Source organism: Neovison vison, chromosome 2, assembly GCF_020171115.1.
Source record: "Neovison vison isolate M4711 chromosome 2, ASM_NN_V1, whole genome shotgun sequence".
NCBI classification, from domain to species: domain Eukaryota; kingdom Metazoa; phylum Chordata; class Mammalia; order Carnivora; family Mustelidae; genus Neogale; species Neogale vison.
Window position 1 is genome coordinate 1,388,515 of NC_058092.1, and position 22,911 is coordinate 1,411,425.

At 62.6% G+C, this 22,911-nt stretch overlaps 1 protein-coding gene across 1 annotated transcript; it reads right to left on the bottom strand.

Moving 5' to 3' along the window:
• Positions 1–3,636: 3,636 nt before the first annotated feature.
• Positions 3,637–19,441, bottom strand: TTC34 (tetratricopeptide repeat domain 34). Its single transcript, XM_044236267.1, has 8 exons — positions 18,670–19,441; positions 14,941–15,799; positions 13,345–13,570; positions 11,850–12,054; positions 10,528–10,694; positions 9,445–9,715; positions 8,450–8,664; positions 3,637–5,746 (listed from the first exon to the last, which is right to left on the bottom strand). Exons 1-8 carry the CDS (start codon positions 19,439–19,441, stop codon positions 5,219–5,221), a joined length of 3,243 nt encoding a protein of 1,080 aa, XP_044092202.1. The 3' UTR covers positions 3,637–5,218.
• Between the last annotated feature and the right edge of the window lie 3,470 nt (positions 19,442–22,911).

The following is a 22,911-nucleotide window of genomic DNA, read 5'->3' on the forward strand; positions in this document are numbered from 1 at the left end:
GGCTGAGCGGCGCTGCCTCCTCCCAAGGGCTGAGCGCCCAGCCCAGCACTAGAGAACCGGGAAGCGGTCTGTGGTGGCCGGCCAGGGAAAGGGGGTTCCTTCGGGGAGAAGATCGCCGTGTGTGTGGGGATGCCTGCCCCAGGGGCCCGGCTGCACGGAAAACACTCTGCCCGGCGCCCGGGACAGGCTGGGTGCTGTCGGGAGCACCCCGGTGCTGCCTGGGGAAGCTGGCCTGCGGGCTGGACCCACACTCGGCTCACCTCCAGGTCACTCAGGAACGGCCGCCCTCCACGGACAGGTCTCAGAAGGCTGGGTCGGGATGGCCTAGTGTTTTGGTGCGCGGGGCCAGGTGGGAGGGCTCCCAGGCACCGGAGAGCAGTGGCTTCAGGTGGCCCCACTGAGGCTTCTGGCCTCCTTTGTGATGCAGGCGTGGGTTCCCTGGAGGCGGGGAACATCTCCAAGCACAGGTGGGGAGTTCCATCTGGATTTGGTGTCGGGGGAGGGGGCAGAGGGCCACTCAGGGAGCACAGGGCTCCCTGCGGTCCTGACCCCTCCTCCTCCTCCATTCCACAGTCCAAAGGGGCCACAGGGGCGCTGGGAAGGAAGGCCAGACCTTCTCCCCACCCTGCCCGAGACCCAGGGACCAGAGAGCTACACTGGCCACAGGGGTTGCAAAGCCCCTGCCAGGGCATCTCATCACTTCCCACTCTAGTGAGGCTGGTGGGCTCCAGGGGCCATGACCGGTGGAAGTTTTGGAAGAGGTGAGGGTTGGGAGAGAACCTTCTGGACACAGAAGCATCCCAGTGCTTCCGGGAGTGAATCAGGTGCCCTGCTGATGGGGGCCGGGGACTCTGGGCAGAGCAGGTCCCACCAGAAGCCAGGTTGCCGTTCTTCAGGCCTGACTTGAGTTATCAGCACAGTTCTGCTTCTGTTTCAGAATCCCATGGAACAAGCGGTCCCCCCAGGCCCCCGGGGCTCTGGGAGGGTGACAGGGTAGGGTCGACGGTGCCCAGACCCTGCTCAGGCAGCCTCTCTTTTTGGCCTCACCCTGGGAGAAGACAGCTCTGCAGGGGCGGTTACTAGACAGGACCCCCAGAGCCCAGGCAAGGCTCTACTCAGCCCGCTGTCTGCCTCCCGGCACCCACCCCATCCGAAGGTTGGGAACCCCACCCAGAGCGAGGAGCTGGTAGCCTGGCCTGGAGGCTGCCTGGGCTACTGTCCTGGAAGGGGAGGAAGTCGAGGTTGGGGGAGTAAGAGGCCAGGACGGCTCTTCCTGGGGCGCTTGGGGCGGGCCAGGGACCAGCCTGGCCAGCCAGAAGCTGCTTCGTGGGGCGTGGTGGCCCTCGACTCCGCAGGCAGCTCAGCCTGGCCAGCGCGCCTCTCCTTATGCCGCCACAAGCCTCCCCAGATGCAGATGCTGGCGGAGGGCTGGAGCTCAGCCCGCTTCTCCCACCCCAGCCCTGCTCACGAGTTCCATCTGCAGCTCTGTCAGCGAAAGGCACGTGTGAGCAAGCGAGGGCCCGGCGAGCCGGGGTGCTGAGCTTGCCCATTCTGGTGGGGGACCCAGCAAGACAGTGCTCAGGGACCTGGTAGTCAAGAGAAACCAGCAAAGGAGCTCCAGCCCTCCAGCCCCAGCCAGGTCCCTGGATGCCGTGAGTCCCAGTCCCACTGCTGCCTGGGACCCTCTGGGGGGTGGATTTTAATCCTTCCTCCTAGGTGAGCTCGGGGCTGGTGGACGCTCCCTGCTCACCCCTCCCTGTCGCTTGGACAAAAGATGTGAGATGTGAAGTTGGAGGCCCAGCCCACCATGGCGGGGGGTGGGGGAAAGGAGGGGTACCACCTCCCTTAACAACCTTGGGACCAGGGCAGGTCTAGGTCACTGCTGCTATGGGCAGGAAGTTCTCAGGCCCAGCAGACACGTGCCCCTGACTGCTGGGCCCAGCCCTCTCCTGCTGCACCCCCTCCCCCTGCCACTGCCAGGCAGGACAGTTGTGGGCCATCTGCTGTCCTCTGCATGGAGGCCAGCCCCATCTGGCAGGTGTCTCTGGGCCTCTGTAGGGCAGGATTCAGATCTCTCCTTGGGTCTGCCCATCCGTGCTGCAGGCAGGCTCAGAGAAGGGAAAGGCTGGAGGAAGTTGGACATTTCTGGAGCACTCAGAGAGCTGGGGTGAGTCTGGCCTGTGGGAGTCCCCCTTCTACACACCTTCCCAATACCTGCTTCCTGATGTTGGGCCTTGGGTATCCTGGCCAGGAGGGAAGGGGCTGGGGTGGTCCGACTGTCCCTGAGCCCCCAAGCCAACCCCAGTCAGATGAGAGAAGGGAGGCACAATGCCAGGCACAAAGGTGTGGCCAGGCAGTAGCACGTGGGGCAATGGTCACCAAGCTGAGGACCGTCGGTGACGGCCGGCAGCTGTTTGGAGAGGCTGGGTCATCCGACTTCCAATTCTGTAGTTGCTACTTCCATGGTCCCTGGAGTTCCTTCTACCCGGTACCTAACCGACCCCTTCATGGCTAACGAGGGAGTCAATTGAACCCTCAGTCTCAATCACTGGTGTGGTCTGTCTCCAAAGCACCCCTGACTGATGCATATATTGGTACCAAGAGCATCCCCATCACCAGACGCTCAAAGATGGATCTGGGGTCTGACTGCAGGGCTGTGTTCGTTGGGAAGGGAGAGTCATAGTGTGGGGTGATCTCCCCACGGGGGCTGTGGTGCGCCCACCGAATCAGGGGCTGTGGGAACTCAGATGCCGCCGCACATGGCTGTTCAGGCAGTGGCAGTGGCCGCAGGAGCCGCGGCATGGGGCGGCCTCTCCCAAGCGTCCTGGAGCGCACACAGGAAGAGAATGAGCAGCTCGGGTCATGGCCCGGGAGTCGGAGGGCTCCGTGGCCCCCGAGATGCCCCTGCGACAGGCACAAGGCTGTAGTGTGGGCTCAAACACGGCATTTAACTCTGAGCCGTGCAGTGACGATGTCGGCTCTACTCAGAGCCTCACCAACTTTCTAATGAAACACTGGGGCACCGAGAAGGGACTCTGGACCTCGGAGGGGCTCAGAGGAAGCGGAGAACCTGGAACCGCCAAGTCCTCCAAGCCCCTTTGCAGTGGATGCAGCTGGGCTCCCCAGTGGGTGACTTGCCTTTTCTTTCTTTATAAATCCTGAGAGCCTCATGGGCTCAGGAAGGAGGATGCTGGCTCTGTTCAATCTCCACTACCCCCTCCTTCACCCATTTGCTCTAGACCCACAGAAGGGATCTCATCTCAGCATCTTCGGGGGTATGGGGCTCAGGTGCGAAGCTGGTCCTGCAGGAACTGGCACATGCACCCCCGTAACTGCAAGATTCTGCTAATCCACACTGGGACCTGCGAACTGTGTGTGAGAATGGGAGTCAGGGGGTCGGGCCACGGTGGAGGGGGTACAGCTCTGGGCTGGGCTGGCCCTACTGCTGGGGGTATGCCCACCACGGACGCTGGAGCTAACGAGTGGGCGTACACAGCGGCTGGCAGTGATGCCACCAGGCCATGTGGCTGCGTGCCCTCTGCACCGGGGTCTACTGTTAACGAACTTGAGATGCCAGAACCTCCCAGCAGAACAGAGCAGGCACCCAAAGGCGCAGGGAGGGCTTCTCACATGTGATCGTGCACCGCCCCCCCCACCCCCACAGCCCCCAAGAGGGATCACAGGACTTATCTTCTCCAGGCTCTGGTTGCGATGAGCTGTAGGGCTGTGTGTCCTGCTCCTGAGCCATCCCTGCATTCCTGCGCGTGCTGCTCCAGGTGTGTTACTAACATGCTGCCTGACCCGGGGAAACTGCTTTGTAGCTTCCTTTTGGTTGGGATTATGCTTTCTTCCGCAAAGAATTTAGAAGCTTCTTTTTCTTGGCGGGGAGGGGTTTCGAGACATTTGGACTTGACTGTTCCTTAAAAGTTGACAGGTTTTTCCATCTGGAACTGAGTCTGCTTTAGGGGAAGCTCCCAGACAACCTTCTCTTTTCCTCCTTGGCAACTGACCTGCAGAAGTTCTAGGCCTATTCTGATGAGTTTAAATATTTGTCTAGGAGCCAATTCATTTCATCCAGGCCTTAAAATTTATTTGCGCAGAGAAACATAATTTCTTATGATGTTTTTAATTTCCTTTCTGTTCCTTTGTTGTTGTCACTTTAAAACTGTGTGTCTCTGCTGTGCCTGACATCAAGGTCTTGATTTCCCAGGTTGTCCGTTTCAAACAACATCCCATCTGGAAAACGTGTGTTGCCAGCTGTAGGACACGGCTGTTAGCAAAACGACCAGAGAAGGACGTGGGCTGCCCACACCCATGAGGTGCCCCCTCAGCCCTTGGCGATCTCGGTAACTGACTGCTTCAATGACCCTGCCTCTAGTCTCCTGAGACCCCATTCCCACTCTCCTGCTTCAAACTAGCCAATAATGAGTGACCCACAAAACCCCAGAGATCCCACCCTGAGACCCTACTAAAGGCTGAACGCCAGGTCCACGGTCTGTCCTGCCACGGGGCTATGCGGCCCCGAGCCCGCTGGAAACCTCCAGACGTGGGAGTGTAGACCTCTTTCCCAAGGGCACCGGCTGCCCTGAGAGCCGGCACAGCCGCACCATCTGCCCGCCGGGAGGCACACGGGGCTCACTGTGGTGAACACGACAGCCTTGTGCTTCTCCGTCTTTCTCAATAGAGTCACTGTTGGTTCATCTCCTTTATTTCTGAAGAACCAGATTTTGTATTTATTCTTCTTTTGTTCCTAATTTATTAATTTCTGCTTTTATCCTTAATTCCTACCTCCTGATTTCCTTAGTTTTATTGTCTTTCGCCAACTTCTTGAACTGAACATGTACTCCATTTTCTTTCCATTGCTTGGTAATCTGCTTGGGGCCGGACTTCCCCCGGCCTGCCGGGACAGCGTCCCACAAGTGCTCCTCTGCACAGGTTTTGTTATCATTAGTTTTTCAACTTTCTTTGACTTCAGCTGTAATCTCCTCTTGGACCCCAGAGCCATTTCACATGCAGGGAACTCTAAAAGGTTGATTTATAACTTTGTTGCCGTGAGATGAGGTAACACCACCTATACACTATCAACAACGCTTCTGGGTGTCTCTCTCCTCCGCGGAGTCTGAGCTACATCAGTTAGGCCCACTGTATCCCGTGGCTCAGGAGCCCATCCAGGGTGGAATGGCCGGGGGGCCCACGTCTGGGCCTCGAGAGCATGGGGTCAGTGGAGCCGGCAGCCCAAGGATGCCTCCCTCCGGAGTCTCACCTTCAGCCTTCTCAGGCCACTGTGCTCGGGGTCTGCCAGCAGGCCATTCTCCACTGCCGTCCAGGCCTCTGCATAGCGCTGCTCCTCCAGGCAGGTCTGGCCATGGCACAGAAATGCCTCGGCAGTGGGGCCCCGGCCTGGCCGCTCCCACAGGCTGCTCTGGGCTAGGGTGGGTGCCAGCTTGAGAGCCTGCGCAAAAGCCCCTGCGGCCCTGGCCCCATCCCCCAGGCTCAGCAGCAGGCGGCCCTGGGAGCACAGGTCCTCCACCTGTGTCGGGAGGTCGCGGTCCCGCACGTCCCCCTGGAGGACATGATTCAGGTCCTCCAGTGCCCGGTCAAACTCCTGCAGCTCAGCCAGACAGGTGGCCCTCAGGCGCAGGTGATGGGCATTGCTGCTCTCGGTGAGGACTGCCAGTGAGCAGTAGCCCAGTGCTTGCTCTGGCTGCCCCGATTTCAGGAGGGTGTTGGCTTCCTGGGCTGCAGCCTGCACAGAGGGGACAGAGGGAGGCAGCGTGGGTCAGCCCAGAGAGACACAGGCCCCTCCCCTGCCCAGCTGGCCTCTGTTCCTGACCTGTGCAGAGTGCTGCCCACTTCCTCGGTAGAGGGCACGCCCTGCAACCCCACCACCGTGGAAGCCCAGCTCTGATGGGGTCCCCCCGCCCCAGCCCTACTGCTTGTCAGCCGGTGACCTCCTCCCTCCTTCCTCCTCCTTCCTCAGCCCTTCTCTGCGGTTGCCTTCCCCAGAGGCCCAGGGATGGGCAGCTGCCAAGGCTGCCCTGGCCCTGAGGGCAGGAGCCCGCACCGCCTCTGCCCAGCTCGGTCCCTGGACCCTCTCTTCTGCCTGAGGTCCGGAGATGAGGGCAGGGTCCGCGGAGCATGGCTGGGTTTCTCGGTGCAGGGAGCGGAAGACCCCGCAGAGCGGAGTCGGCGGGGAGAGGCTGCGCCGCCGACCGGCCACCCGCCCCAGCAGCTGCCGGCACGACCTCCAGGGCTTGGGGTTCGCCGTGCTCGCGCCCCGGACTGGCGGCGTGGTGCCGAGGGCTGTGGGGGGCGCCCCCAGTCCCGACCTCCGAGGGTGCCGAAGGGCGGAGTCCGAGGTCAGCCGGCGCCGTCCGACCTGGCCCTTCCCTCCCTGGGGGCTGCCGGACCCCCGTCGGCGCGGCCCAGCCCACTGGCCTCCTCGGCCCCAGGCTCACTTCCTCTCCCGGGGACGGCGGTCGCCCCCGCCCGCAGCCCGCCCGCAGCCCGCCCGCAGCCCGTCCCCTCTCCCAGCCCCTCGGACGGCCCCGCGGGTCTCCGGCGCCTGCTCCCCTCCAGAGCCCGCACTGGCTCCCCGCGGCCGGACGAGGGTCCCGGGGCCGGCCTTCCCCGCTGTCCCTGTCCCTCCGCCCTGCGGCGGGTCACACTCGCGCCCGGTCCCCGGCAGGAGGGCCGAGCTCGGGCGCCGGCAGGCCGGGCGAGCGGAACCCCGCGCCCCCTGGACCTCCGAGCGCCGCCCGGATCTCGGAGGGGCGCGCCGGAAGCGGGGCGTGACCTCTCGGTTGACTTCCGGGTCGGCCCGTCGCCCGGCAACGGCCCAGCGGGTCTCAACCGTCGCGGAAACCAGCCCGCGCGCAGCCCCAGCTAAGCCCGCGTTCCCGCCGGGCCCCTCCTCTCCGCTCCCCCTCACCCCTCCTCCTGTCTCGGACCCCCGCCCCGCACCCCTCCTCCTGTCTCGGACCCCCGCCCCGCACCCCTCCTCCTGTCTCGGACCCCCGCCCCGCACCCCTCCTCTCCGCTCGGAGACCCCCCCCCCGCACCCCTCCTCCTGTCTCGGACCCCCGCCCCGCACCCCTCCTCCTGTCTCGGACCCCCGCCCCGCACCCCTCCTCTCCGCTCGGAGACCCCCGCCCCGCACCCCTCCTCCTGTCTCGGACCCCCGCCCCGCGCACCCCTCCTCCTGTCTCGGACCCCCGCCCCGCGCACCCCTCCTCCTGTCTCGGACCCCCGCCCCGCCCCCTCGTAAGGGCTCAGAGACTCCACCCAACCGGTCCTGGGAACCAGACCACCGGGTCTCCGTGCTGAGACCCCAGCCAGTCCCCTCCCCAGGGCTCTGCTGCTCTGAGCAGCGGGTCCTGATGACCCATTCATTCCCCTTGGCGGCGGCCGGTCCCCCTGCATTATCCGGGGCTGTCTTGGCTCTTTCTGCCCCCAAGGCCTGTGCAGCCACCTGCTCTATTAAACTGCGTGCCTGACACACCAGTGTGGTTTCTGTTCTGCGGGGGGTCCCCAGAGAGCCCCCAGAGTGCTGGGCACATGCTAGCGCAGGAGCTAGGGGGCCTGCCCCAGCCACAGGGGGTGTGATTCTGAGCCACCCGCGCTCCGAGGTGGGTTTGTGCTGGTGGCCGCGGCCTCCTGCTGGTCCTTTCCCACCCCTCCACCCAGGTGAAATGCAGCCACTTCAGGGGAACCCCTTCTCCTCCCCACCTGCTGGAGCTCCTGCCCCCTGTCCTCCGCCCCTCCTCCTCCTGGTCCCATATGGAGCCCAGAGGCCTCAGTCCCCCCTCCCACCCCTCCTCCATCCATTCCAGCTGCAACGATGTCCTGCCCATTTCTTGAACTTTCTGAACTCTTTCCTCCCTCAGGCCTTCACCTTGGGCCTGTCTGTCCCATCATGGTTTCGCCTCGAGTGCCGCCTCGCTTCCTTCCTGCCCTGATTTAGGGTCTTCTCGATCCCAGGACACTCAGAAGGGCACCCTCAACCTGTCTCGCCTGAGACGAGGCCCACAGGCTGGGGCAGCAGCTCCCCAGTGGGTGGTGGAAGGTGGTCAGTATGTTCTTGTCGAACAGACAGCGGAACGAAAAATCAGCCAGCCAGATGCAGTGGCCCCGGCCTGATGCCTGCCTCAGCCCACTGCCTTCCTGCTGTGCTCTCGCTGGGGGGTGCTGGGTGCCTCTCTCTGCCCGACCTGGGGGTGGGCGTGGGCTTCCTGCAAGGGCAGGTGCCCCTGGCTGGCCCAGCCAGGTCTGAGGAGGGGTCCGCACTGTCTCCCAGGCCCTGTCACCTGTGGGATGCCTCCTGCAAAGAAGCCGGGAAGTTGCTGGGGTTTATGATGGCCAGACTGGCTTGTCCCCCCGACCCGCAACGATACCAGCGCATCAGGGAGGGCGGAGCGGCCCTGAGCACGGCGGGGCCCGGGGAGCACACCTGGCTGAGGCTCCGCCGCTCCGATGCCTCCAGACGCTGCAGCAGGAAGCCGAGTTCCTGGGCGTCCGTCTCGGCCAGGCACTGCAGGTCCCGCGCGGCGGCAGGCGCGTCTCCCTTCTTGAGCCAGAGCAGGCCTCGCCGGGCGCGGGCCGCCTCCGACCCCGGGGTGGGCTGCGGGGCGTTCTGCAGGCAGTCTCCAGCTTCCTCGTAGCTGCCTGTCCATGATCCGGGAAGGATGGTCAGGGGCTGCTGGGGCAGGCAGCAGGAGAGGTGGGGCACTGGCCACCATGCTGGGAAGCTGGTCAGAGCCTCTATTGCTCGGTGTTGGCTCAGGGAGATGGACATGGTGACACCACGCCAGTCCCAGCTTGCCTGTTGACCCCGTCACGGGGGGGGGGGGGCGTCCCTAAGCTGCATGACCCCAGGTTGAGCAGCGCGGCTCAGCACACTCACTGTGGTCACCGCGAGGGGCTGCCCTGAGCACCTGCGTGAACATGGACTCGGCCGCTGGGCAGTGTAGGCCTTGCCAGGGGCGCTCCGCAGGCTTGGAGGTGATGGGGACAGGTCAGGGAAATGGAGGCTGCCCAGAGCCCTCCCCTTTCACATAGGTACTGGAATATTCTCAGGGTTTTGGCACATGGGAGCTTGACACAAGCCCACCTACAACCTGGCCTGGTGTCCACAGGCAGTCTGTAAACAGCTGTTGAGTAAATGCACGAGTTTATGAGAAGCCCCAAGCGTCTGGGTCCTTTTATGAACCCCCAAGTTGCTCCTTTATCTGTCTTCCCTGCAAGCAAAAGTACACAGGTGGACGAAAGCTCGAGACACTGGCACCCCCGGCCCCACATCGGGACCAGGTCCCAGGGACCAGCACCTGGGGTGGAAAGGACACCAGGGGACACTGAATTCAGGGTGTCTCTCTTCCATTTTACAGGGCAGAAGGGTGAGAGGGGCTGGGGCAGACACCCACCTCCCCACACCCGGGCCGGGCATACCCATGGCAGTGAGTGCGTCTGCCTGCAGGATGTGTCCTCTCGGCTGTCCGGCATCGATTCTGATCAGCGCTTCCCCCACAGCTAGGAGGCCCCGGGCATCCCCGTCACGGAGGGAGGCCCCGGTGTCCAGCGGCTGGCTCAGCAGGGCCCGGCAGTGGGACCAGAGGCCCTGGGTGATGAGGGCCTGGGCCTCTGGCTTCAGAGAGCGAACCTCAAGGACCACCATCCCAGGGTCGAGCTTCAGAGCTGAGAGGATGTCGTCCACAGCCTCCTGCGGGGGGAGGAGGGCAGGGTGGGCGGCAGAATTGTCCCCGCTGGGCATCTGCCTGGGTGTTGGGGGACACCAGAAGAGTCAGATGGCCCAGTTCTTGCCCTCTAAGACAGGAGGCACAGCCTGGTGAGCTGTGTGCGGCCAGGATGCTGGAGTTGTGGGAAGGGAGCATTGACCGCACCCAAGGGCTCTCACTGAGAAAGAACCCATGACGGGCTGGGACAGAAACGAGGCCCCGGCGCCCGCAGACGCCGCCCCGCCTCAGCAGCACCTCACTCCCTCGCGCTCCGGCCCTTACGTTATTAAGAAACTGGGCAGGCAGGTCACCTCTGTGCACAGGGCCTCAGGGCAGGCACTCAGCTTCAGCCACTCGCCTGTGACCTTGCTCTTGGCTGAGAAGGGCCCCTGTGCAGCTGTGCAGCTGTGGTCGCCTGCTTGGTGAAAGGCGCCCGCCTGGGGCCGGACAGCGCAGGTCCCCTCCCACCCCTGTCCCTGCAAGCCGACCGCGTGAATCCACTGGCTCCGTGCAGACAGCTCTGGGTGTTGTACCCAAAAGGCAGCCAAGGTCTTGTTATTTTAAGTGGGGGGAGGGGGGCGTCTAGTGGCCCCCAGGGTTTGCACAGTCCGCGCGGAGTCCGGGAAGCAGCGGGCCTCTTCCATGAAAGGTCTGAGCAGAAAGGGTTTTAATGGGTCCCACACTCAGGACGGCCCGGCCCGGCTCTCTCTGTGCTTCGGCTGAGAAGGAAGGAGGCCGTGCTGGTTCTTCCCCTAACCCCCTTGCCCATCCCGGGTGGGGCGGGCGGCCCCGGTACCTTCTGCTGGCCCAGGGCCAGGTGCAGAAGCGCCCGGCCACACAGCGCCTGAGCGTTCTTGGGCTCAGCCCGCAGCACGGAGTTGAAGTCGAACATGGCCGTCTTCTTCTGGCCCAGGAGCGCGTAACAGCGGGCACGGGTGAGCAGGGACTCCGCCGCCTGACTCCCTGGAGGAAGGGGGTGTGGCATTGGGACGTGACCGCTGCCGGGCCTCGGTGGGTGCGGTGCATCTGCCCTCATTCGGCATTCGAGGCCACCTCGGGGAGCTCACAGACAAGCCAAGACACAGCCTTGGAGGGCAGCTGGGGTTCACCTGGGGGCACTGGCCGTGGGGAACAGGGACTCCAACCGTGAGGTGGCATCTAGGCTGGTGGGCAGTCAGAGGGGGGTCCCAAGAAGAGGGGCAGCTGCAGCGAGGCCAGAGGAGGGGCCGGGAGGGGGCCGGTTCCTTGGGGCTGGACAGGGAACAGCTGAAGGTGGGAAGTTTCCAGGTGGGCCGGGAGGAGCCCTCTGAATGCTGGGCACAGAGGCCCCTCCCCGAGGACAGCGCCACCCCACTCCCTCCGGTGTTTGTCTGGTGACAGACAGAACAGTGCACACTCTGGGTCGTGCCCGCCTCCCCACTAATGTGTGCCCCAGGCACGAGCCCTGCACTGTCCATGAACTCTAGCTCACGGGATCCTCACTCCCACCCCTCGCCGGCGTCTCTGTCACCCGCTTTGAGAAAGGCAAGCAAGGAGCAGCTCAGTAAGTGGAGAGCCAGGAGTCCGCCTGGTGTTTCGATCTGAAGCCCACACTCTGAATCTCCACGCACCCCAGGAAACCGGGGTGCGTCCTTGGGAAAGTCCCTCCCCTCCAGCTGGGTGCCCTATGACCCCATGCTAAGAAGGCCCAACTCCAGAGGCTCTGTCTCCCAGGATGGTGCTGAGGGGTCGGCTGGGCACATGGGGAACACATACAGAGACACGCCACTATTTCCAGGAAGGGTTTAGGGGAACCACGGCCTCTCCTGGGTGGAGGGGGCCAAGCTAGGAGAAGCCTCAGTCAAGTGTGGCCCTCCTGCCCACAGGGCCCAGGGATGCCAGGCCAGGGTGCCAGGAGGATCCCGGTTCAGGTCCCAGCGGGTCTGGCCCCTCTCCCACGCTTTAGCACGCTCACCTGGACAGCGAGGGCTTTGCTCAGGGCAAGGCGAACTCCGCGAGGGGCCCCAGCGCACACACACTCCCCCTGAGCAGAGAGTGGGCTTGAGCCCCGCATGGCTTCTCTTGCCCTAGGTACCTGGCACAGGGTGGGAACCCCGGAGGCGGGCGGGCAGCTCCTACCTGCAGCGAAGATGGCCAGAGAGAGGTAGGCAATGGCCTCCCTGGTGTGGGCTGTGCCCTCGGCCCCACTGGGCCTCGCCCGCAGGATGGCCAGGGCCCGAGCGTGGCAGTGGCCCCGCAGTAGCTGCCGGTCCTCGTGGCGGAAGACGTCCAAGGTGGGCTGGAGGCACGCCGTGTCCCCGGACTGGACCACCTTCTTCACCAGCTGCAAGGCGCAGGGCGGTCACGCGGTTCCTCCCGTGCAGGACGCCCAGACCATCCCACCCTCATTCCCCCTTGAGGGGGCGTGGCTCACGGGGCGTGGCCCAGGGGGCTGGGCGTCCGGGGGTGGGGCTCAGGAGCGGCGCGCTTAGGGGCGGTGCTGGGGGCGGTGCTCAGGGGCCGGGAGCAGGGGCGGCGCGCTTAGGGGCGGTGCTCGGGGGCGGTGCTGGGGGCGGTGCTCGGAGCGGCGAGCTCTGGGACAGGGACTGTGCGTCGCGGGTGCTGAGCCCCGGGAAGGCTGAGGGCGGGAGGTATGAGCTTGGGTCCGGCAGCTCGTCTGGGCTGGGGGTGGCCTGGGGTGGGGGATCCCAGTGTCCCCGAGCCGGAGGACCTCCTCCGGGGCATGGAGGTGGAGATCTCGCTTCGCCGGCCTGCACACTGCAGATCCAACGAGAAGCGCGGGGAAAGAGGGCTTTCAAAGATAGGGAGACCGAAGGCACCGCGCGAGGAGCAAATACGCTGGGACCAGTGCCTGATCTGGGTGGAGCGAGACTCGGGGGACACACTCTCGGCTCTCTGAGCGGCTCGGTCCCACAGGGACCCGATGCTGCCCCTGCTGGCCCCTCGTTGAAGACACGGGTCCCAGAGCAGAAGGACCGGCCGGTTCCGGGCATCCTCCCCTCTCCCACCTGTGCGGCCTTGCGCAGGGAGACCGGGAACCCAAATCCGAGCACAGCAGAAGAAGCTGACAGGCCCCAAAGCCCGACATCTTCCCCTGGAACATAACCTTCTGACCTGGGTTCCAACCGGATGGTCTCCTAACATCCGGTTGAAGTTCTGCTTTTCCTGGGAGCAGAGTGGTCTTGGAGAGAGGTGAGGCCAGCAGGACCTGAGGACCGGGGGACCCCTCTGCCATCCGCCCTCCCTGGGCAGTTTACTGGGAGATTTGGGACGGAGCTCAGTCCACACCTGACTTTTGGCCCTTTTCCTTCATAACACATTGAGAGCAAATATGAAGGAATTAACTGCGTGCTGGAGACCTGCTGGTCCTGGGGTACCTGCTCCAGCTAGTTCAGGACAGCCCACAAGGGCAGGGCACAGATGAAAAGACTGAGGGTCAGGGAAGTGAGGGGGGCCTTGTTGGAGGTGGCAGAGCCTGGGGCTGGGACAAGATTGACCTGCTCCAAAGCCCAGGCTGTGGGGTGCAGAGTGAGGGGCCCAGGGGCCTGTGCCCTCCCCAGGGCTGTGGCCCATCACCTGCCATGCTGCACCGCCCCCCCCCGGGTCTCCTCACCTGGTTTGCGTCATAGAGGAAGCCCCTCCGCAGCTGCAGCAGGGTCAGTCGCACGAGCACAGGGGCAGCCTGGGGCCTCCGGGAGAGGGCCAGCAGCAGGGCCTTGTGGGTGTCCTCCAGACGGCCCAGGCGGTACAGGGCATCAGCTGCCAGGAGGCCTGAAGCCTCATCTTCCCGGTCCAGTTCCATCAGGAGCACGGCCAGCTGGTACACGCCGTGGGCATCCCTGTGGAGAAAGGAGCTGGGGGATAGCCAGCTGGTCCCTGTCTGCACCCCTTTCAGCTGCCCAGGAAGGTGGGCCCCAGGAAAGTTCTTTCCCCGGGCACCTGGTCCGGGCAGCTCCCTTCCCATCCAGCCAGAGAGGCCTGGGGTCTGCTGGAAGGCCCCTCACACACGCCGTCTGCAGAAGCCACAGCGGCCTTCTCTGACGTTGATCCCTCGGCCCTCACTCCCCATGCATCCTCCCACTGTCCCGTGTGGCAACCATTTTGCAGCTGGAGGTGGACGCTGTGGGCTGGACACAAGCCAACCCTGCCTCAGTTTCCCTTTCTGTAGAAATGGGACGAGAATGTTGGCCTTGCAGGGTTCAGGGGTGTGTTGTAGGCAGAGCTAGAGAACACACTGGCTTCATTTGGATGCTCCCGGTGCACTGGGGGAGAGGGACTGGAGCCTTCAGGAATGACAATTTCCGGAGGCAAAAGTAGAAAGGACACCCATCTTGCACATGAAATCCTCCTCACCAGCACATCAAAGCAATTTGAATCGTGCGAAATGCAGGCAGAGGAAGTGTGTGTGTGTGTGTGTGTGCATGCGCGCGCGCACGCAGGGTGGGGAGCTGGTGTCAAACACTCCCCCACTCTCCGCCCCGTTCAGTGCTTTGAACTTTGCTAAAACACCTTCCTGTCACCTCTTGGCAGCCAGAGAAATGCAAATCCAAACGGGCAACCATCAGGCTGCGAGAGAAATTCCAATTAACATCAGGGTTGGGCGCGTGGCTAGACAGGCGTACGGACAGGTGAGGAAGTCAAGGACCTAACCGAGGCCTGTGCTCCATGACCCGGAAACCCCACCTCTGTGTCCACACTCAGGACAGAACATCGTGGAGGTGTTTGTGCTCTAACAGAGAGCAAGGCTCTCGGAATGGACAAGGAATGGTGGCAGGTTCGCTAGGCAGGCTATAGGTTGGGCTGCCCAAAAAGAATCCAGAGGCAAAGGAAATGTTTGTGATCTACTGAGTGAAAAAAGTGGGCCATTCATTGCCCACAGAGCTCACATTCATTTTAGCTCCCATGTGCAGAGACAACCAGAGGGAATGCTACCTGTGGCGTGATGGGAAGGTTGTATTTTTTTAAATTCCTTTTTAAGTTCTTAATTTTCTATGATAATTAGGCCCACAAAGCATCACACTGTTTGTGACTGAGAGTCCCAAGAAGCAGGCTCTAGCGCTAAACCTGCCGTCCATGATTCAGGGAAATACCCCAGCTGTTTCCTGCCTCAGTTTACTTATCTGAAAAAAGGAAGACACGCACCCCTAGCTACCTCATGGGAGACTGGAATGAAGCAGTGGCCCCAGGGGTGCATGGGGCTAGTTTTTACCCTTCCTGCGCCTCGGGGCTGTCCATCTCCACGGCCTTACTCCAGCGGCCCGGTGAGCCCGTGAGCCCCAGGTCCGGCCTCCGCTGCAGTATCCTGCGGCCCTCCTCTCGCAGCACGGTCACCAGGAGGCCCCTCTGGTTCCAGGGGACGTAGGCCTTGGCGATGAGCAGTGTCTCCTCGGGCTGCAGCCGGCAGGCGGTGACATAGTCCAGAGCTCCCAGGAACGCGCTACCCTCCAGCACCCTCAGCAGCCCGCGGCCACACAGAGCGCGCACGCAGCTGCCCAGGTGAGGCGGCCCGTGCTCCACCACCTCCTGGAAGTCCTCCCGGGCGCGCCCTGCGTCGCTGGTGTGCAGCGCGCAAAAGCCGCGCAGCACCAACAGGGGCGCGCGGTCGCTGGTGTGGGCCCCGACGCGGTAGTCCGCCGGGTGCCCAGGACGCGCAGGCCGCAGCAAGCGCTCGCACAGCGCCCAGGCGCCCGCTGCGTCCCCAGCCAGCAGCAGGCACTCGGCCAAGCGAGCGCGCAGTGCCGGGCGCACCCCAGGCGGAGCAACGCGCAGCAGGACACGGAGTGCGCGGGTCACTGGGGCCAGCAGCTCGCGGCCCGAGTTTTCTCGGAGCTCAGCGCGGCTCCGCACGGCCTCCTGGAAGTGGGCGAAGCCCGTGTCCGCTGCTTCCTGTGCCTGGGCCCGCACGCGCTCCCGGTCCCCTGCGGAGAGCACTGCCTCAAACTGCTTCCGCGCTTCTGACGGGCTCTGGTGGAAGGCCTCGTGCAGGTCCCGAAGCAGGTTCCGGGCCCCACTGTCCAGAAATAAGGCCGCAGCTGCGCGGGTGACCAGCAGAGCAGCCCGACGCTCACCTGGGGAGAGAAACAGAGGCTCCGGTCCTGCCTCGAGGCCCACATCCTCCCTGGTGCCACCTGCAGCTGCCCACGGTCCAGCGCTTTGGACCCTCTGAAGCATCTCAGGGCATCTTCCTAGAGTGTCCCAGTAGCCCAGGACATTGCATCATGATGCTAGACCTTCAGCGACAGAGCAGAATCAGGAGGGACCGCTGGGTGGGTGTGGTGTACATACCTACCCAACAGTGTTATGTCCCAGGGTTTAAAGTCAACCTCACAGATGGGCCAACAAGGAAATTTAGTTACGAAACCTCCTTACTCTTTAATGATGGGTTTGCAGAGTGAGTTTCCTTTTCTGGGATCAGTGCCCCCAGGTCAGTGCAGAGGTTCTGACCCTGTGACCTTGGGAAGGACCTTGGGAGGGGCTCATTGCTACTCCAGCATCTTTGCTAGTGGCCTTCTTGGGGCAAAGTTGGGGCCCAACGCTACCCTCTGAAACAGGGAACGCCCACAGGTACAGGAAAGCGGGAAAGGCACACCCACGGCTGCTTACACGAAGGGGGCTTGGGCCGTTTACTGGATCTCACTGTGCCTCAGCTTCCTTTTCTGTTTTATAATGCAGTTTAAAATGGTCTGCACTCACATGGCCATGAGGGGGAAATGGATTAGTGCTCATCTAGTGCTTGGAACAGGGCCCGGGGGGTTTTACTCAGGGAGGTTCCCATCAGCAACAGCGCTACCCCACCTCCTCCTACTTGCTGCCTGAGTGGGCTGGTGAGGATGGGCGCTTTCTCTGGTTATGGGCGAAATGGAAGTCTAAAAATTTAAATTTCATCAAGTACTACAAATTTCCCTTTACTCTTTCCACTATTTGTATCTTAAGAAGTCCAGCTGTCTGCAGAAATCTTAATGAGATTCTCTCATATTTTCTTTAGAAACTATAAAGCTACTATCACCAATCCACTTGGAATTAATTTTTTTGTCCCAGAATCAGCACCATCCACTGAACAATGGTCCTTTTCTTTCGCTACAGATCTGTGATGCTCTCTCACACATATTAAGTTCTGGATGCCTATGGATGGTTCCGGTCTTTCTAACTTGTTGTATTGGTCTTCCTATCAATCCCTTAAGTCAGCAGCCTTCTGCATTGGGTAGTATAGCTTTGTAACAACTGGTAGAGCAAGGACGTAGAAAATATATGCAAAATATACAATGGGCAAAAGATTAATACCCAGAGCATTTGAAGAATTCCTACATATCAAAAAAAAAAAAATCCAATAGAAGAACTGGCAAAGCATTTCCCGTAAGAGAAAACACAGATGGCAAAGAAACGTGACAAATGTTCAGCATCATAGTAATGATGCGAATGCAAATTAAAACAATGAGATACCACTTTCCACTCACCAGATTGGAAAAAAATTTTAAATTAAACTAATTTAATTTAATAACTTGGCCTCACTAGTAATCAGGAAAATTAAAATTAAAACAACGGTGGAACAATGGGATAACATTTTGTAGCCTCCCATATCGGTCACAATTTTTAATTCAGGATCACATGGCATCATGCCTACCCCACTATTTCATTGATCCCAGCATGTCTGGAGGCCAAGCCAATTTGCCCCCTTGCAGGAAGGATCCGAAAACGACCAGGGCCATGATTTCCACCTATGGCAGTAGCTCTTAATGAAGCACCTTGAATGAAGGAGATATGGCTGTCCCGGGCGCGGAGAGAGCTGTGGTGCCTGGGCGCTTACCCATGGGAGATGCGAGTTAAAATTGTACTTATTCTTGTCTTCATACAGAGTGTCCCTGAATGTCTGCTTGCGGAGAAGGGCAGAGCACTTTCTCAGATACACGGGGTTTCTTCCGTGTTTTCAAGGACCCTTATAAGTAACCTTGGGATTAGAATACACTTGTTACAGGAAATTGTGTTTGTAAAAAGTCGATTAGAGGCCATTTACTTATTCATGTTGTGAGCCACGTTTGTGCTGACGGTGGCGATAAGGTGACTCCCTGTGACGTAAGTGACTTAGGTCTAATTAATGCAGCGACTCTTAGGGAGGGTGGTCCTGTCCGCTGCCAGCCAAGGCAGCCCAGACAAGCTTCCTGGAGTCGCGGGCGCGGGGCGGGTAGGGCTTACCCAGCACACTGGCTCCCTGAGGTTGTAGCCTTGGGAGTTCCGGTCTCCATGGGGGTCTCTGCCGGTTGTTCTGGTGGAAGGCCCCTCCCCCCTGGGAGTTGCTGATGCCCTAGCCTCAGTATCCCCGCTCACAGGCCACTGCACGTTTATGCTTCGGGCATAGAGGGTACCCTACTTTCTCATGAGCTCAGGATTCTTGGTGACTCTGCTGAGCCTGTTTGTACCTTTTATAGTAGGAGGACTTCGGGCTTCTGATCTCGGTTATTTCCAGAAACAAATTTGCCCACTCACTTTTCAGTTCTCTCTGTCTGATCCCTGCCACCCCAACACACAAACACTGGCGTCACCAGCAAACCCCATGTGCACAGAAAACAGACCCCGTCTGTTCTCTTGTTACGCCCATGGCATTGCGTGCCTCAGCCTCTTGCAAACACCTGCATCTTCTGGCTCTCGTCAGCACCTTGTGTTCTGTTTCTGCTGCTGGGAATGATTTATCCTTAACTCAAGTGACACCTCCTCCAAGAAGTCTTCCCTGACTACCCAGCTAGAGCAGCACCTGGCAGGGTCCATTTTTCAAAGCACATATTTTGTTTGTTCCTTTTCTTGGTGCTCTGTAAGGACAGGGCTTGTCCATCTTGTCACTGTGGTGTCCCCAGCCCAGGAACAACCCCCCACCCTACCATAACCAGGACTTAAGCATGCTGTGAAGGCACGGCGGGAGCGACGTTCACCCTGGCCTCACTCTTACCTGGGAGTCTGCTGCCTGTCAGGTCAGACTCAAGGGCCCGGCTGCACACTACTCGGCAGTCCTCATACCGGCCACTGCGGAGCAGGGCTTCTGGTGACAGGGCATCGCTCCAGGTGCCTTCGGGGTCCAGGGCTGCCAAAAGTCCCTGGCAGCCAGCCTCCTGCTGGCGGATGCTGTCCCGGCGCCCTGAGATATGGTCCTGCAGGGTGCTTATCAGCATGGGGAGATGGGGCTGCTGGTGGGTGCGAACGAAGGCCACGGTCCGGTCTGCACTGGAGGCAAAGGCCTGCAAATAGTCTGCCACGCCAGCGTCCACCTGCACCCCGGACAGCACGCGGGCAAGGGCGCGGGTCAGTTGGAGCTCCAGGGCTTGCTGGGAGCGTGCATCCAGCAAGGTGCTGCAGCGCCGAGCCACCTCTTGGTGGCGCCCCTGAGCCAGAAGACTGGCCAGGGAGTGCAGGACCGCGGCGGGGTGGTCCGGGCAGAGGGTGGCCAGGAACGCGGAGGCCAGGGTCCCGGTCAGGGAGACAACCGCCATGCCGTCCCAGTGAATGGCGGGGATCTGGCTGTCACCGCGGCACCAGGCTTCCAGGGTGGCCAGCACGGGTGCCCCTCGGGCCTCAGCCAGGGCGGTTCTGACGCTCCGCACGGCCGACGGGGCGTGGCAGCTGAAGGCCGCCAGGTAGAAGGCGGTGGCCAGGGGGAGCTCTCCCAGGGCCAGGCGCTGGTCTCCTTCCCGGCAGAGGCAGGCCACAAGCTCCCGCGCCGACATTACGGCTGCGCCCCTGACGGGCCCATGTCCCGTCCTCGCGGGCACCTGGGGCGGGGGGGGCGTGGTTAGTCCCCACCTCTCCCCACGGAGACCGCAGACCAGCGCAGAGCGCCCTAGAGGGACGAGCCGGGTGGGGCTGGCGCATCTGCCAGGGTCGGCCAGGCCAGGGTCCTCTGCAGAACGCGACCCTTACCCTGCTGGGCGGCCCACGCGAGGAGCCGGGTGGTCTGCGGGGTCAGGGGTCCAGGCCCTACTCGCCACACCACCGCCAGCAGAGGACCCCACGGGAACGTGGGACGCCCCCACCCACCCGCCCCCTGTCCAAGTCACACAGGTCGCCTTCTCCGAGCTCCGAGGCTCTAGAGACCCGCGCAAAGTCAGGGCCCGGCCTCTGCCCACCTCGCACGGCCCGCCGTTCCGGGGAAAGCGCGGGGCTGCGGCGACGGCGGCGCCCTTGCCTGGCTCTTGGCCGGGGGTGCGGAGCCTCGTTGGCCCAGGCCAGGGGGTCGCTGAGATTGGTTCTGGGGGCCAGCCCCTGCCACTCCCCTCCCCCTTCCCCGAACCGGATCTGAAGTACGAACTGCCCTGCTCGGGGACCGTCTCTGTAGGGTCCCGAAGCGCCGGCACCCAAGCCCCGCCCAGTGCACGCCCCGTGAGACAGACGCCCGCACCCCGCCCGGAGACGGCCCACGCCTGCACACACACGCAGGCACACACGCCCACACACACTCACGCCTGTGCACTCAGACACGCGCACTCGCCTGTGCTCCGAGGCCGTGCGGGGTGCGCGCGGCGGGCGGTGGGGAGCGGCGGTGGGTGCGGCTCCGCCCGGGGGTCGGTTTCCCGGGAGAGCGTCAACACCCCGCCGGGCTCCGCCCCCGCCCCGCCCCGGCCCCGCCGCGTGCGGACTCTGCGCTGTCCGGCCCCGCCCCGTCCCCGCCCCGTCCCGTCCCGTCCCGGATCCCGCCCCCGGCCCCCGGCCCGTGCGGAGCCCGTCCCCGGACCTGCTCCGTCCCGAATCCCGTCCCCCGCCCCGGCCCCCACCCCGTGCGGCCCCCGCCCCGTCCCGTTCCGTTCCGGATCCCGACCCCTCCCCGGACGCCCCCCCACCCCGGCCGGACCCCGCCCCTGCCCCGCCCCTGCCCCGCCCCTGCCCCGCCCCGCCCCCGGCCCCGCCCCGCCCCGGACCCCGCCCCCCCGCCTCGTCCAGACCCCGCCCTACCTCCCGCAGGCACTCGCTGGGGAAGGGTCGGGGAGGAAGAAGGCGGAGAGAGACCCTGAGTTTGTGGGGGTCTCGGGGCCGCTCCCGGCCGAGACCAGCCCTCACCGCATCCTCTCCGCATCCGCACAGATGAGGAGGGAGCTCCGCGGGGGAGAAGCCCCTGGGCCCGGCCCTCCCTGAGCTCTGCCTTGTCGGGGCCCTTCCTCGCCAGCCCTCTTCCTGTGCAACTGGTCAGTTGCTTCCGGGGAACCGGGCTGCCCCAGGCCACCCCTCTGCCTGGGCTCCTGTGGGTCTCTCCGACTACGCCCCGCCCCCTGCCGTGGGTCTCCCCCCAACAGGGGCTCCTGCCCACACCCTGACAGGTGGACATTTCCACACGTCCAGCCTCTTCCTGCTGACTTGCTCGCTCCGGCCCAGGCGACCTGTCTGGAGCAGAGGCCGGCTCTCCTCGGGACACGGCCCAGAAGGTGGCTCTGAGGGACTGTGACATGAGACTGCTGGCCTGGGGTCACCCTCACTGTAGCCGAGGAAGGGTGCAGCATTTGGTGACTGTTTTGGGAACCCCCCATCTCCTGCCACGCTCACCAAAGCAGCAGCAGCGAGAAGCAAAGGCGGCCGGAGGCCTCAGCGGGCAGGAGCTTTGCTGTTAGGGCCGAGATGCTGAGCCTCGCATGGGCAGCGAGTGGGAGTGGGGGGCGCTGGGCAAGGCCGATGCATGTCCCTGGAGAGATGGTCTTGCCTTGGGGGAGGGCCCCTTCCAGTTCAAGCTGCCAAGGCGCCCAGATGCCCAGTAAGCCCTCATTCCTCCGCAGGGCTCAGGGAAACGGGGAGTGGCTGGTGGCAGAGTGGGGGGCAACACGGGTGCGGTGAGACAGGGTGGGGCTCACAGCAGTAAGGGCCGCTGCATCTCCAATGTCCTTCCCAGGGTCCAGGTCTCCCTGGATGTGGACTGTGGCCAGTTGGCCCATTGGGGGGCACCAGGCACAGAGCAGAGTCTGGGATCCAGGTGTGCAGGGGGCAGGCCCGGGCTGCCTGACTTTCACAAGGGCACAACACCCGAGCGATGAACGTGGTGGTGACAGTTTATTAAGAGCTCTCCCATGGTTCTGATTACTTTTACTGATTACTTTCACTTAGAAACCCTAATTAGGCAAAAGCCATAATGGAGCAGGGCTGCCCCACGGGGCTGTGGGGAGGCCCGGGGCATGCAGGAGGGAGGGCTGCCTGGCATTCACATCACATTAGCCTGACGGGCCTCCCGCCTCTGTGCCCTGCACACGGTGTCCACAGACCCGCAGCGCAGGCCAGATGGGCCGGTGGTCTCAGTGGGTCACCACCTGTGATCCCGGGCCCCACCTGAGCACAGCACAGGCAGACGCAGGTAACCCCAGGGTGCCTGCTTCCTGCCACGGGGTGGACGCTTCAGGATGCAGGACCAAGAGTAGGTCTCATGTACACAGGCGTGTGTTGCTGAGGCCTTGGTGTGATCCCAACTCAAAAGGAAGCGGACTTCCTATACAAGCGGTTTCTTGCCGTTTCTGAGCCATATCAGGTGGCAGTGGTGCTGAATGGTGCCTTGGCGCTGCTGTGCCCAGCAGACCTTGACGGGACAGCACAGGTGGTCTTTGGCGGGGGAGTCCATGTCTCATCCACGACTCTAGGGGAAATGGGGTCTCCCTGTGGTGTAACCCGCAACCGCTGTGTGTGAAGCCCGGGTCCCCAGGGGCTGTTCCTCCTGCCCCAGAGGTGGCTCTGGTTTATGCTGTCACACCTGGCTGGGTTTAGGGAGGGACAGGCATGCCTTGTGCAGCCCGAAACAGCCATGGAGTGGGAGCTGTAAGGGACCCAGGCACCCGTGTCATGGCCCCCGCAGGAACGCAGGGTCCTGCTCTAGATGTCACCCCAGTCACTCCCAACTCTGGGCTGAAGCCCCACCAGCTGGAAAGGAAGCTCTGAGGCCTTACCAGAATTTTCTTGGGTTTGAGCCGAAGGACGACAGAGAAGTTGGAAATAGGAGTTTAGGGGTGTGGACTGTCGGCTTCAGCCTTGGGATTGACCCTACAGTGTTGCGACCTTCGCCTCGTGGGAGGCGGGGTTGGCGGGGCGTCCCTGCGCCCTGTCTGTGGGCGGCGCGGCCGCGAGGTCTCCGACCGGCCCCACTGTCTGTTCTCTCAGCTCCGGCAGCCGGCGATTTCATTAGGAAACTTCGCAAACCTTTTGCCCAGGATGTTTTCTGGGCCACAAAGGC